The sequence below is a fragment of the Miniopterus schreibersii genome (genome assembly GCF_964146895.1).
Source record: "Miniopterus schreibersii genome assembly, chromosome: 12".
NCBI classification, from domain to species: domain Eukaryota; kingdom Metazoa; phylum Chordata; class Mammalia; order Chiroptera; family Miniopteridae; genus Miniopterus; species Miniopterus schreibersii.
In genome coordinates, this window is record NC_138112.1 from 70,083,975 (window position 1) to 70,098,124 (window position 14,150).

The following is a 14,150-nucleotide window of genomic DNA, read 5'->3' on the forward strand; positions in this document are numbered from 1 at the left end:
TCTGAAAATTGCCTGTTATACTGCCACTGATCAAGTCTGGATCACACTCTGTCATTAGTAATTTTAGAGTCTTACTCTGTTCTTTTTGATTCTGGAGAGGGGTGGAAGTCAGGGGGACTGGTCTTCCCCTGCTTAATGAAATCAGAGCCTTTGATAGTGAAGATTGGAGGTTCCAGAATCTTGTCGAGCAGTCTTGTGGTTTCTTTTGACATTGGGCTATGGACTTTATAAAATCTTTCTGGCATTGAGTCCTGCATTAGCGTTGTCTAGGTAAAGCCATTGCTATGAATAGTGTCTGGGGTAGGGGCTGGGGCTATGACCAAGAGTGATAGCAACCCTTCTTGCGTCTGTTTCTTCAAGGCAAACGAATGCACGTGCAGTTGTCCACCAGCCGGCTTAGGACTGCGCCCGGGATGGGAGACCAGAGCGGCTGCTATCGGTGCGGGAAAGAGGGGCACTGGTCCAAAGAGTGTCCGATAGATCGTTCGGGCCGAGTGGCAGACTTTACCGAGCAATATAATGAGCAATATGGAGCAGTGCGTACACCTTACACCATGAGCTATGGGGATTCATTGTATTACAACAACGCGTACGGAGCGCTCGATGCCTACTACAAGCGCTGCCGTGCTGCCCGGTCCTATGAGGCAGTGGCTGCTGCAGCTGCCTCCGCGTATAATTATGCAGAGCAGACCCTGTCCCAGCTGCCACAAGTCCAGAACACAGCCATGGCCAGTCACCTCACCTCCACCTCTCTTGATCCCTACGATAGACACCTGTTGCCGACCTCAGGAGCTGCTGCTGCTACAGCCGCTGCTGCTGCAGCAGCCGCTGCTGCTGTTACTGCAGCTTCCACTTCATATTACGGGCGGGATCGGAGCCCCCTGCGTCGCGCTACAGCCCCAGTCCCCACTGTTGGAGAGGGCTACGGTTACGGGCATGACAATGAGTTGTCCCAAGCTTCAGCAGCCGCGCGGAATTCCCTGTACAACATGGCCCGGTATGAGCGGGAGCAGTATGCGGATCGGGCGCGGTATTCAGCCTTTTAAAGCTTGAGGTGAGAGCGGTGGGGTGTCACCTGTTCTGGTTTTGCCGTCCCTCCTGCAGCCTAAAGGCTCTAGTTAGGCTGTCCTGCTTGCTTGCTTGCTTGCTTGCTTGCGCAGGGTTACGGTAAGGTTACTAGCATGGTTCAGAGGCTAGGAAAAAGTCCTGACTAGTTAACTTTTTGAAAGATATAAACATTCTTAGCCCTCATGGCTATTTTTTCAGGGCTCCTGGTAGTGGGAGTCAGTTTGATTCTATCTGTATCTGGAAAAACGATGTGATGAATCTTGGGTCACATCTATGAGCTATAAATGAACTGAACCTGAGACCTAGACATTCAGGTGTGCTGTTTTTCAGAGCCTTTGTTGAAATTCCTGGGTATGTGACATTACTAAGGTCTGCAGGTTTCCTGTTTTGCTTTGTGCTGTGTGAAAGGTCTGGTATGACCTGTAATGATAAAATCAACTATAGTTAACTGGTCATCACTGCTCAGGTCCCAGTTACTATGAAGACTACTCAAATGGCATCTTAATCTTGAAGCAGCGTATTTCTGACATTCCTGAACAGTTCACTCCCTATGAGCTTTAGAAAAAATTCATTTGATGCTAAGTTGGGGCAGAGAGGATTAGAAAAGGTATCTTTTAATTTATAAAATTGAGTTGAAAAAGGAATCGGCATAGACTGAAACCCAATTTCTCCATGCAGCTCAGATTCATTTTCTGAATAGTGCACCCACTCCATTGCTTTATCTTCAAATCCCTCCTCTAAGAGCCTGTTTACTTTGTTCTACAAACTGTCCCCACAGGGTTAGATTTGACATTCTCTCCACTCTTCAAGATAGATAATATGCGTGCACACCTGTTAATTGTACTCTGTTTAGCAATGTTGAAATCCAGGGCTGAGAACTTTGCCTTAAGCCAGTGATTTTCAAGCCAGTGATTTAAAGCCTCAAGACTTTTTAAAACATGCAGTACCTGACTATTTAATCAGGGGCACTGACCTCTTTTTCCTTAGATTGCCAAATTAAAAAAAATGACAACAGCCAACATAACCATAGCTGTCCAGGGTGAATGAATCAAAATTAAACTTTTTTTTTTGTTTGTTTGTTTTTTTTGGTCAATTTGACAAACATTTTTTGGTGTGCCACAGAACTTTAGTAAATTATTTTATGTGTGCCATGAGATGAAAAAGGTTGAAAATCGCTGCCTTAAGCAGATCACTCTCTTCATCTTCCCTCTAGTTATGGGCATTTAATCCTCTTGAACAATCAGCTCTACCTTGAGTCCTCTGGCTTTTTCCTCTATTGCACATATTGAGCCTCATGATCCATTTGGCTCTACTTGAGCATATTGTGATGCTTGCCAGCTTTGGGCTCTAGGTGTTTGAGATTGCTGTTGTGTTAAAGGGTGATTCTTAATGCCCTTTTGTTTTAAATATCCCCCAGTGTGTCCCAGACATTGATTTGAAATCCTGTAGTAACAGGGTGGGTGATACTCCGTCATCTTTTCCATTAGGGCAGAATGTATGTAACTTGCCTAGGGTTATTAGATTAGGGCTGGAAAAGAAACTTAATGTGGAGTTTACATTTGCTCTCCAGGACATTCTTTTAGTTTCTTCACTAGGCAGAGTTGGATGCCCTCAGGTCTTATAGCTTGTTGAGTTGATGCTGCTTTTTGCCTAGATTTTTTAATGGTTTTTAACTTGGACCTTGGTAGTAACTCCCAGATTCAAACATACTTTTTACTTTTTACCCCAGAGAGCTAATTGGAACCTTTCCCTTTTTCCTGCCTTCTACATCACAGTTTGTGATGTGGAGTTACCTTCTCTGAGGAATGCTAATGTTAACATCAAGGGTAATGCAATGTCTTTGCCTACTCTCATGAAAATTTACAATTTAATGTAAAGAAAGGCCACAGTCTGGGATTGCTTGACCTTCCCTGTTACTCTCTGGCCTTCAAGCTCTTTTCACCTTTAGAGGTGATTGTGATATTGTAGATGGATACAAGTAAACTTACGAAGTCATGTTACCAGGCTTTGTAGAGATGTTCTTTGAAGTTTTAACTGGGAAAGCCCTTTTGAGCTTTGCTGTAAAGCCCCTGTATTGTGCTCTCTTTCAGGTGGGATGTGTGTGGGCTGAAATTCCAAGCTGCGGTTGTGCATGAGAATACACCCTTCATGGTACCCCGTCTCCGGGAAGTTCTCGGCTCTGTGCGTTCAGTCCCTCAGGAATCGTGGACCTTAATTTACCTTGCTAAGTTCAGACCACCTCTTCCTGTCCTCTCCTGCCCGTTTCCTGTTCTTCCTGTCCTTCGATACCTCCATAGCTTCCCATTCGTGTTCTGTTCTCCTAGCAGGCCTCATTGTGTGCAGAAACTGTGGTGGGGACTATGCCATCTCCCTACCTCCTGCTTCCAGTGGGTGTTGGATTTGGGAATGACCCTGGTGAGAGTGTCACTGCTTCTGAGTCTTTGGCCCAAAGGCTTGTTGCAGGTGGACACACACACAGTTGGATCACTTTTTTTCTTTCCAGTGAAATAAATGGTTTTTCAACTTAGGATATGTGTGCTTTGAGAAAGTTTTTGCTCGGGCTTATGTCTGGGTTCTTTATTTGTCCCTGGAAGAGAGGGCGGGGGATGTAAAGTTCAACATTCAGCTCTCAGTAGATAACACTGTGTTTATTTTCTTTATTGTAGATAGACTTAAAGGTGCCAGAGGAAAAAGAGGGGTTATACAGAAGAATGCAGGCAGGCAGCCTTACCTCCAGTAAAGACTTCCTCCCATTGGCCCACCTTTGTTATAAAACTACTTACTACTAGTTTTGAGATGTAGGTCTTTTCCTGCTAGAGAAAGTCATCACCCACCCCTTACTACTACCATTCCAACCTCCCAATCATTACATCTAATTGGACTTATTTCCAAGAAAGAGGTCTTAAAAAAAGGATGGGTTTATGTCATATGGGGAAAAAATTGTGGCTCTGACAGCATTCTACTACTCTAGGCTAGTAAGAAACACTTTTTAATGCCTTTCACCATCTATTTGTATAGCTTTGACAAAATCCAAAGAATCTCACTAGCATCTTGTTGCTTGTGCTTATAGCCTTTAGAATGATTGGCATAGGATAAGGGCCTAGCATTGAGTTTTAGATTATTTAACAGTGAGATGGATTGGTGAGTGCCAGGAAGAGCCACTTCTTAGCTCTGTGCTTCTATGTAAACAGACTGTCTTTCAGATTTTTTTTGGTCTGTACTTTTTTGCTCCAGTTTTAACATAACAGTAGGGCAGTATCTAACTAGGGTATTTCCCAGAATCATTCAACAAATACTGAGCATCTACTGTATGCCAGGCATTATACTTTTAGGAGAAGTGGATTGTGGTGATGGGAGATAAGAAAAAGGAGCTGGTCTTTAGTTGGGTGATTTCTCAGGGTTTTTTTTACTTAATGTTTCTATTTGACTGATTCTAGTTAATAGATGGCCTAGATGGGAATACCTCTGTATCAATATGACTTGATAATTTATTGAATATTTGCTCTATGTGAAACCTCGTGATAGGTGTTTCATGTGTTACTTAATGCATTTTTTGGTTAATTACAATCTTTTATTCTACCCTCAAGATACACATAATTGCTGAACATGGAAGCTGTCTTTGGTGAGAGGTCAAATGATTAAGACAACATTCCAGGAAAACTGTTGGAGTTAAGAGGACTGGGGGTGGGAATACTTATTCCTCTGGGTAGGAAGTGGTCAATGACTAAGGTTATGACTAACATCTAGGCTTGGTACTTTGCTTGCATTTGTCTTTGTCTTATCTGGTTGGGTTGGTTTTCCACCATGTTGGAGGGTTGTGTCTACTTTGGTCCCTTTTTCTCTTAAAAGACAGACCCATCACAGATCTAAACTTTTATTGATATACTCCTTGGTTTGATGCATGGAATTAGCAAGTTTTAAAAGATGGAGACTAACAGTGTTCATTCAACAAATACTGTGAGCAATACTCTAAGGTGTTCTAGGTGCTGGGGTACCTTCAGTTCTGTAGCTTATATTCTTAAGAGAGGAGACAAAATATATAAAGTAGGGAATATTTTTTAGACGGGAATGGTCAGTGAAGGCTTTCCTGAGGTGGTGACATGTCATTGTAGATTAAATATGGGAGTAATATATAATTGCATTATGAAACATTCTGTCTTTAAAGGGAGTCATTGCTTTCTGCTCTGAGAGCATGGTCTTGTAATAGCGTAAGAGCAGGGGTTTCTTGGTGTTTTTTTAAAAAATATGTTTTTATAGATTTCAGAGAGGAAGAGAGGTGCAAACATCAATGATGAGAGTCATTAATCGGCTGCCTCCTGCATGCCCCCTACTGGGGATTGAGCCTGAAGCCCAGTCATGTGCCCTGACTGGAAACTGAACCGTGACCTCCTGGTTCATGTTTGAGGCTTGACCACTGAGCCACACCTGCTGGGCCTAAGCAGTTTTTCATGACTGCCAGAATCTGGGCTGGTTTAATGCTACATTTCCACTAAGCCATTTACAAAACTGCTTGTTAAAGGGGAAAACATTATTAAGAAAAATGGAAAAATAGTGAATTCTGAAACTTGATCCAAAACAATTCAACTTGCTGATATTTCACATTAAGTTTTTTGAAATTGTTTTTAGGCTTCCAATCAAATGTATCTCTGAGTTGAGGCCACCTAGTCTACTCTGTATAACTGAGTTATACTGCCATTACTTAGCTCAACTCAAGTTAACAATTTTTCAAGAGTAATGCTTTATTTTTTAAAATATATTTTATTGATTTCAAAGGAAGGGAAAGGGAGAGAGAGGGATAGAAATATCAATGATGAGAGAATCATTGATTGGCTGCCTCCTGCACACCCCCTGCTGGGGATCGAGCCTGCAACCTGGGCATGCGCCCTGACCGGGAGTTGAACCGAGATCTCCTGGATCCTAAGTCGATGCTCAACCGCTGAGCCACGCCCGGCCGGGCAGTAATGCTTTATTTTAATACACTGATTTTCTGTAGCCTTCCACTGTTCATTTTTTTGAGTTCAATGTGATTCACATTCACCTTAGAGCTGGCTTTGCACTTAATGAAATACTACTCAGTGGCTGCCTACTATGTGTAAGTACCATGTAGAGAATGCAAAGATGAATGTGGCATGGTGCCTGTCCTTTCCTTGCCTCCACAACAGCTTTCTGTTTAGGCCTTGAGTATGCAAAGCATGGGTGTATAATGAAGTCAAGTGGGGATGGGGATGGTCACACTTCCATAGTGATGGCATCTGGCCCAGCCTGGTTCTGGATGGGTAAATGGTCTTAGGAGGGTAGTTTTCAGGATGATTTTGGGATTTGACTTTGTGTTAAACCTCTTAATGTTAATTTAAAAGTCTTTTAGGCATCCTCAAAATTGGGGTTGACTTGGGTGAATGCTAAATTAAACCAGGCTGATACAGTGTTGAAGACTCTACAGGAATAAAGTAGTGAGGTATACTCTTTGTATTTGTGGTACTAAGTTCTTTTGCAGACTACTTGAGTAAAGTTTGCTCAGTAGTGGAATTCTCCACATGGTCTCATGCAGAGGCAAATGGAATTCCCAGAATGATGGCAATGGGAAGTTCCAGGACTTCTTTTATGATGAGGGCTTGGAGAACAGTATAGGTTGAAGCAGGAGAAAGAGTTCCAGAAGGGGATATCTCCAAGACACAAGATACTCCTGTATATGAATAGTTTGTGGAAATTTTGGTTCACTTGAGTTCAGAGCCGAATTACTGATAAGTACATAGGAAACAAATGAAAAAGGGTAAAACTCAAGAGTAAACAAAAACTTGTATAATTATAGGGCTCAATGTTATAATCATGACTGCACTGTATTTAATGAAATAATTGTCATCTAACTAAATTTGGAGAGTGGGGAAGTGTGGATGGGTGAGTAATGAGGTATGTTGAGGAGCAAAATTCAAATTCCATAATAGACGTCAATAGAGAATTTTTTAAAAAGTGGTAAATGAGAATTCTGAGCATGTTATTCAGACATAGGTAAGGACTGGTTAAGAAGACCCGAAATTCATTGCTTCTGGGGTGGATGGGGCAAGAGACTTGAGAGAAAAGAGACTTGGAAGTCTTGTACTGTTTGCTTTGTTAAACCATGTTCATGGATTATTTTGATAAAAATAAATTTTGTCATGCCAACAGTTCTTTTTTCTGTTTTAAGCTTTAGATTATGGCTTAACTTCAGTGAACTTTCCAACTTCTCACCAAATGCAAATCTTTTCCCAAGACTAGGTACTTCTGTATTATTTCCTTGGCAGATAAATAGCACCTTTGACATGTAAGGCAGGGATGGTGCTAGCTTTTGTCAATGAGGTAAGAAACTAGAGGAAGTGCTCAGTTAGTGATACCTAAACCTTTTAAGCTGAATTGTTTTGTTACTGCTGCTTTGTCTGACTTGTAAAGGCCAATGGAGGGAAACAGTGCCCTTTGTCCAGTAGGGGTGGTTCTTTAAGGGCTGAGCCTGCTGGTTAGCTTTAGTACCTATATCCAACATGCTGAATTTGTACTCAGTTATGCTACAAGGTGGGCCCTCTCAATTTTACTGAAACCAGATTTGAGAGTTTGGAGCTTATTTAGTGTAGAACTTCCAGTCTGATCTATTTCATCCAGGCTAGTGTAAGGGGAGGGAAGATACTTCTTACCCCCTAGCTTGAGCTGGACTAGGACCTTGTGATCTGTTTGTAGACTCGAAATGATTTGAAGAGCGGACCAGTAGTGAACAATAAAAGTTTTTTCCTGTAAAGCCAGGGAAGCAGCCTGGCATCTAGAAAGCCTCCATTTCCTAGAGAATTTAGCATGGCACAGCTATGACATGAAGAATGTCCAGCAACCAGGTTTGTAATGTACAACTCAATTAAGAAAAAAAGATTTATGGGATGAAATTAATAGGTTATGGGGTATATATTTAATCAATTCTTACAGTTTGCCCACATTTTTTTAATATCAGAAATTTGACAGTGTTTTGGTGTTAGTGGTACATAAAATAATCATGCATCTTAAAATCAAGGATGTACCTTAAAATCAGTGGCATTTTGGATTAGATGAAATATGGTTATTTTGCATGAGTACAAGTATATGTGTAAGCTAAATTCCTAGAGATGGAATAGTATTTTACATTTTGCTACATGTCAAATTGTTCTAAAAGTTTATTCCACTTTGTAGTCCCACCAGCAAGGTATAAAAGTGTTTCCTTAAACCCTCATCAATACATCTGTTGATATTTTCTAACCTGATGAGTTAAAATGGTACCTTGTAGTTATGCTTAGCATCTATTTTTATGAGTGAGGTTGATCATCTTTATATTGTAAAGATCCATTAGTATTTCCTTTTTGTCTTTTCATATCCTTAGTCCTTTTTAAAAAATTGGATGTTCATCTTATTAATTTGTGGAAGCAGTGTATAGATTAAGGAAACTAGCTCTTTGTGATAAGAGTTGCTAATGTTTTTTTCCAGTTTTTCATTTTTATTTCATGATGTTTTTTCCCTGCAGGAAAATTAAATGTATGGTAGTTGAATTTCTAGTCTTTTTGTCTTAGGACTTCAGGATTTTGCATCATACTTGGAACTTCTGCACTTGCAAAACATAAGGAAATTATTTTTTTCTGGTACTTTTATGGTTTCATTTTTTAAGTTTAAAACTTTAATAATTTGAAAATTGTTTGATATAAAATTTGAGGTAGATATCTAGCTTTTGTTCTAAATGGTCACTCAGCTGGAGACCAAATTGAAGCAAATTGCAGTAGAACTAAAGGGATGAAAATAGTGTTATTAGAGCATCATATCTCCTTTTAAGAAATTTTAGCACACCTTTTTTGATGAAAGACTGGAATGAGCAGGATTTAGATAGCTTCTATACCTACTCTAACAAACTGCTTGTCCAGGTGAAACCATTGTTTTAGGCCAATCAAATCAGTCTCTAGGGGTTGGCCTGGGGGCAAAATCAACCCTTGTTATAAATCTATGCCTAGAGTGGTTTGAATAATGTGCATGTGCTTTGCTTTATGGAGTATTAATCAGCTTTGTTATGATTTGGCATTCCTGTCCTCCAGTCTGTAGGATTCAACCTACACAACCTGCTGAAGAACCAGTGAGTAGTTCTCACTAATCCAGTTGTGACAATGTGCAGGACTTCTCTATCAGGGTTGAACCTACAGGGACCCTGCCTCTATTAGTCAAGATGGACAAAAATGACATTTCTCTCCTCACTTATCTCCTCTGTCTGGTAACACTTTCCATCTCTGGTGGACAGCATACAGACCAATTTGGGGGCAGATACATAAGTTTTAACTCCTTTAGAAAAAAATTTTATTTTGTAAATTATCTTCATTGGCAATCTTAAGGCAAAGCTTATATGCAATTTTTAGAACCACCTCATTTTGGTGAAAGCTCATTTTACTTGATTTGCAATAAATCTCCAGTTCTACCTGTGTGCATTGCAATGTTGGCCTGTTCTTATGTTCATTCTATTAGGAGGAGTTCTTCACTCCGATCCCATGGCCTTTTTCTTGAATTAGGCTTCAAGACCATTGGTAGCTTCTTAAAATATGTAAGTTATCTGGTTGCAAGATAGACCTTTAGACTTGGACCAAGTTATGGGCCATTATGCTGGCCTGGGTGGATATCTTGTCCCCCAGGTTTCCTACTAGATGGGAGACTTGCTGACCTTTATCCAACTGGCTTTCCATAATGCTTGTAAGGACAAGGTACAGGTTATATATTAGCAGATGTCTTAATTTCTTGGTGTCCAAAGCCATGTTCTACCCCCTTCTTGGTATCCAATTCTGGTACATTCTTTTGTTGCAAACAAGAATAGCCAGTCTCTCCCCCACCCCAATTTCATTAAACTGTTTGACCGACTTTACATGACTTGGTGTGTACCAACATTCCTGTTGGTAGGGCCAGTTCATCAGAGGTTAATTTCTTACGTAGTTCATATAGAAAGAGTCATATCAGGAACATACTGATTTGCTTTACCAAAATAAACAGTGACCTTAGTCTCACTTTAAATAAATGATCACAAACTTTGTGTAGACCCATAATTCTACCAAATAGATCAGATCCCTGGCCTATTCCTCTTCCCTTATGTTTACTCAACTAATGACCTTTATACTTCACTGAGAAAACGGAAGCTATAAGAAGAGAAATTAAGCCTTAGCTGGTTTGGTTCAGTGGATAGAGCCATGGCCTGAGGACTGAAGGGTCCTGGGTTCGATTCCGGTTAAGGGCACATACCTCGGTTGCAGGCTTGATCCCCAGCCCCTGGGTCATGTGTGGGAGGCAACCAATTGATGTGTCTCTCTCACATTGATGTTTCTTTGTCTCCCTTTTTCTACTCTCTCTGAAAAAAAATGGAAAAAATGTTCTCTGGTAAGGGTTAAAAAAAACAAACAAAAAAACACTCTCATCACCTCAACTCACCTTCCAGCATCTGCTCCCATATCACATTCTCTTTTGATAACTGCTTTTATTTAAGGCTAGTTTGCTCTACTTTAAACATTATGGCCCATCATCTTGTTCCTGTAGTTCTTTCCTTCTCATGTTATTTCCATACACTGAAGCAAAGCTGGACTCATCTATGTCCCTGTCTGGGGTCTGGAGCTGAAACACCCGGCAGGGGAAGAGGTACTGGCGTGAGTGGGGGTTGGATCTGATTCCCTCAGCAGCTGTAGCCAAACTCATCTGCATCGTCAAGTCAGAAGTGTCTAACAACACAGGTTCCACCTGGCCCTCTTGACTGATTACTGGGCATTCAGGTATTCTGTGATCACTTCTTGGAACTGCTGCTTGTGCACCTCCACCATGACCAGTTCCTTTCACCAAGCCCAGTCCCATGTCCCCCTTGGAATGTGCAAACTGCAGGGTACGTAGGGGCAGCTGGTGCTCAGATGTGCCACATTGAGCAGGTACTGGGTGTTCTAGATATTCTGCACCACTCTGTTCACAGCGTCCAAGCATCCTCATCTTTGGGCACCTGGGTGAAGATATACTCTGGCTTGAGCTGGCAGCACACGAATGCTGAAGGCAGGTGGCAGGGTACCCAGGCAGGTGGATGGCAATGTCTGTTGTCATAGTCAGTGTAGAAGATGGATACTTTGGTAGGAGACTCCATTTTCTCTACTTAGACCGGTACCATTCATTCTCCATCTACAGACTTGGCAATGCAGAATTCCCAGCGGTGGGGTGGTGGAGCCCTTGACGGGGGTGGTTGGCAATGTCATTTAGCATGTTCTCCTTCAGCTTCTCCAGCTGGGTGCCTGTCTGCATCCAACACAGAAGTGCAGGTCATCAGTGATTGTGGCCACAAACACTGGCTTATAGGTGGCCCAGCACTCCTCCTCCTCTAGCATGGGTGTCACTTCCTCCATGGGCTGCTCCTTATAGTGGGCCCACACCTCCTCCTCCTACTTGGCAGACTTCTTGGCAGACAGCTCCACTCCACAGTGAGGTAGACCTTGGAGAGGTGGTGCCATCACTATGCAGCCAGCCTGTGAGATTGCCAGCCTTGTCCATGCTCTCCACCAGCGCCAGTTTCTTCGTGAAAAGCACTGCTTCCTCACTGAAGGACTTCTGCACCAAGCCTGGAAGGTTTCGGGCTCCTCTGGGCCATTCAGTGCCTGTGAGCAAGAAGGTGGTAAGTTTCCTTTGGCAAATGGAGCTTGAGACGAGAACCACCTGCCTGCTGGAGAAACGGCAGGAACTGCTTTGCCTTTTGGATATCCCCAGATATCTGCAACACAGAAAGGATAGGCACGCACTTCTTGCTATGCAGCCCTTTGCCATTCTTAATAGTTCTGGCCTCTGTAGCAAGCAGCTCATTATAGTGAGAGGATCTCTAATAGTCATTTTGCCCATATCTGATCACTGTGGCTAGACCTTTGCTGATGGGGGTCTCAGCAGTGAATGTCTATTCCTCCAATGGTGACAGTGGCATAGGTACACTCTGAAAGGGCAGGCACAGTCTCTGGCTGGTCTGGATGGTCTAATGTAGCCTGCAGTCACATTGAACTTTTTCCAGGGAATGTCACATAGGGGATGCAGTTTCTTGTTCTTGTATGTTCACCCTCTCCATCCTTGGTGGCCGGATGCTAGACAGGTGGATGATCTTGTAGTTGCCAGAGTTCAGCTTCACAATGGCATCAGCATTCAGCACCTGCATCACCTTGGCAACAAATTGCTTGTCCTTTTGGTCCAAGTTAGCAGTGGAAGCCACATAGTCTCTCCATATTCTCAGCCTGCATTCCTGGCAAACTTCTCAGCTGCCCTCAGCTTTTTTGCACCCCAAGTGTGCACTGCAATCAACCAATCCACACAGCGTGCAAAACCTTCCCTCAGGAGGAGCTCTGTGATGCTGGCATTTGGATAAAGGATGGTATCCAGAATGTTCTGGTTAGGGTATTTCTCCAGAATGATCTGAACATTTCTGAAGCAGTCGAGACTTGGTGAAAATCTTGGCTTCTGCAGCAAAAGACCCTGGTGGTTCAGTGCCATCTACTTCCCATCGAAAAGCTGGGCACTTGATCCCTGACAGAATAATGGTAACCATATAGTAATCTGGGGGGAGCAGGGCCCTTACCATGATGGTGTCTCACACATGCTCAGTGATAGCATTGACAGGCTTCTGGTGGTGTGAGTTCACAAAGTGCCTACGTTCTCAATGGTATACTTGAGGTCCCAGATGGTATGTGAATCATTTCCCTCACTCCACACCCGTCTCAGCTGCCTTTGCTTGTCCCTCACACTCTGAAAGCTGGTTCTCAGGATTATTAGCCCTCATGCCTTCTCTCCAGGTGGTCAAACCCTCTGCAACCAGAGACTGCAGTGTTGTCCCCGTTAATATCCTTTCCAAGGTAGATCATGCCATACTTTCATCCCTGGTGAGTCTTGTTTTTTATCGTGAAACAGACTTCCTTCCCCATCAGCTTCTTCCAAAGAACAGGAAATGCCCAGGGCTCAACAGGCGTATCTTTACCATCCAGTTGTGTTGCAGCCAGCTGGCTGGCAAGGTTTCCAGCTCAAATGTTGCTAAGGTGGATCTGTCCCTCAGGAGGAGGCCCACCACGAGGCTGCCCTTGGGTGATAGCGCACCCTGACAGGACCATTTTGACAATGCCCCACTGCACAGTGAGGAATGTGGGTTTCCCAGAGGAGTCACAGCTGTGTGTGGAGAGGGCCATGAATAGAGCTTGGAGGTGTCATTGTGGGTGTCAGTGTTGGTGAAAGGCCACTGTGGCCAAGAGCTGTGGACAATGGACAGGACAGACGTGCTGGGCACTCAGGAGCAGCAGTGGGACTGGGCCACTTCATTTCTTTATTCCTTTTTGTAGCAAAACTCAAAAGCTTTTTCTATGGTTTCTGTCTTCAGTTATCACTTTCCATTTTCTACTCAACCCTCTTTAATCAGGCTTATACAATCCTGCCGATCCATAGGAACGTTGCTAGTGATTTCTCATGTTGCTAAATGATATGGTGAGATTTTTTTTTTTTGGTTTTGTTTTTTTTGGGTTTTTTTGGTTTTGTTTTTTTTTAAACTTAAAAGATCATGTCCATTATATAGTGGTGATTTCTCCTCCATGGTTTTTTGGTGTGTTTTTTTTAAGTTATTTTTTATTGATTGATTTTAGAGAGGAAGGGAGAGAGAGAAACATCAACTTGTTCACTTATTTATGCATTCATTGGTTGCTCTCTCTTATGTGCCTTGACTGGAGATAGAACCCACAACGTTGGCATTATTGGGACAACACTCTAACCATCTGAGCTACCCGGCCAGGGCGGTTTCTCCTCTGTGTTATCCTCATGACCCAAAACTAATGTGTCACTATCTGAAACTCACACTACAGCCCAAGACAGCATAGTAAATAAGTAAATTGTATGATAGGAGTTAAGAACTTTGTATTAAATGGGTAGAACTGAGTAAGGATTGGGAGAGCTAGAGCAATGTTTATGTATGCAGATTACTATAATAGAGTCACCAGCCCCATTGAGAAGTTGAGAGTTGAGCAGACTTGAATGAGATGAGAGCCAAATAGACTTCTAGAATTCCAAGTAGAACAGTTTCAGCAGGG

At 42.5% G+C, this 14,150-nt stretch overlaps 1 protein-coding gene and 1 pseudogene across 7 annotated transcripts in view; one reads left to right on the forward strand and one right to left on the reverse strand.

The window, feature by feature from the left end:
• LOC308565459 (RNA-binding protein 14) overlaps positions 1–14,150 on the forward strand; it is a 41,722-nt gene that overhangs the window by 20,515 nt on the left and 7,057 nt on the right. For 2 of the 6 annotated variants that reach the window (XM_081154657.1, XM_081154658.1), the window contains exons 3-4: positions 361–1,054; positions 3,159–3,598. The exons of 1 other annotated variant lie outside the window; for it this stretch is intronic. In XM_081154657.1, the coding sequence (XP_081010783.1) occupies positions 361–1,046 (686 nt within the window). In that variant the 3' untranslated portion in view covers positions 1,047–1,054; positions 3,159–3,598. Of the gene's footprint in view, positions 1–360; positions 1,055–3,158; positions 3,599–14,150 lie in introns of those variants that run through there. 3 more of the 6 variants (XM_081154662.1, XM_081154661.1, XM_081154659.1) reach the window with 2 other exon arrangements.
• Positions 10,725–13,361, reverse strand: LOC308565458 (staphylococcal nuclease domain-containing protein 1 pseudogene; annotated as a pseudogene). Its single transcript has one exon. The product of its transcript is annotated as a staphylococcal nuclease domain-containing protein 1 pseudogene (transcript).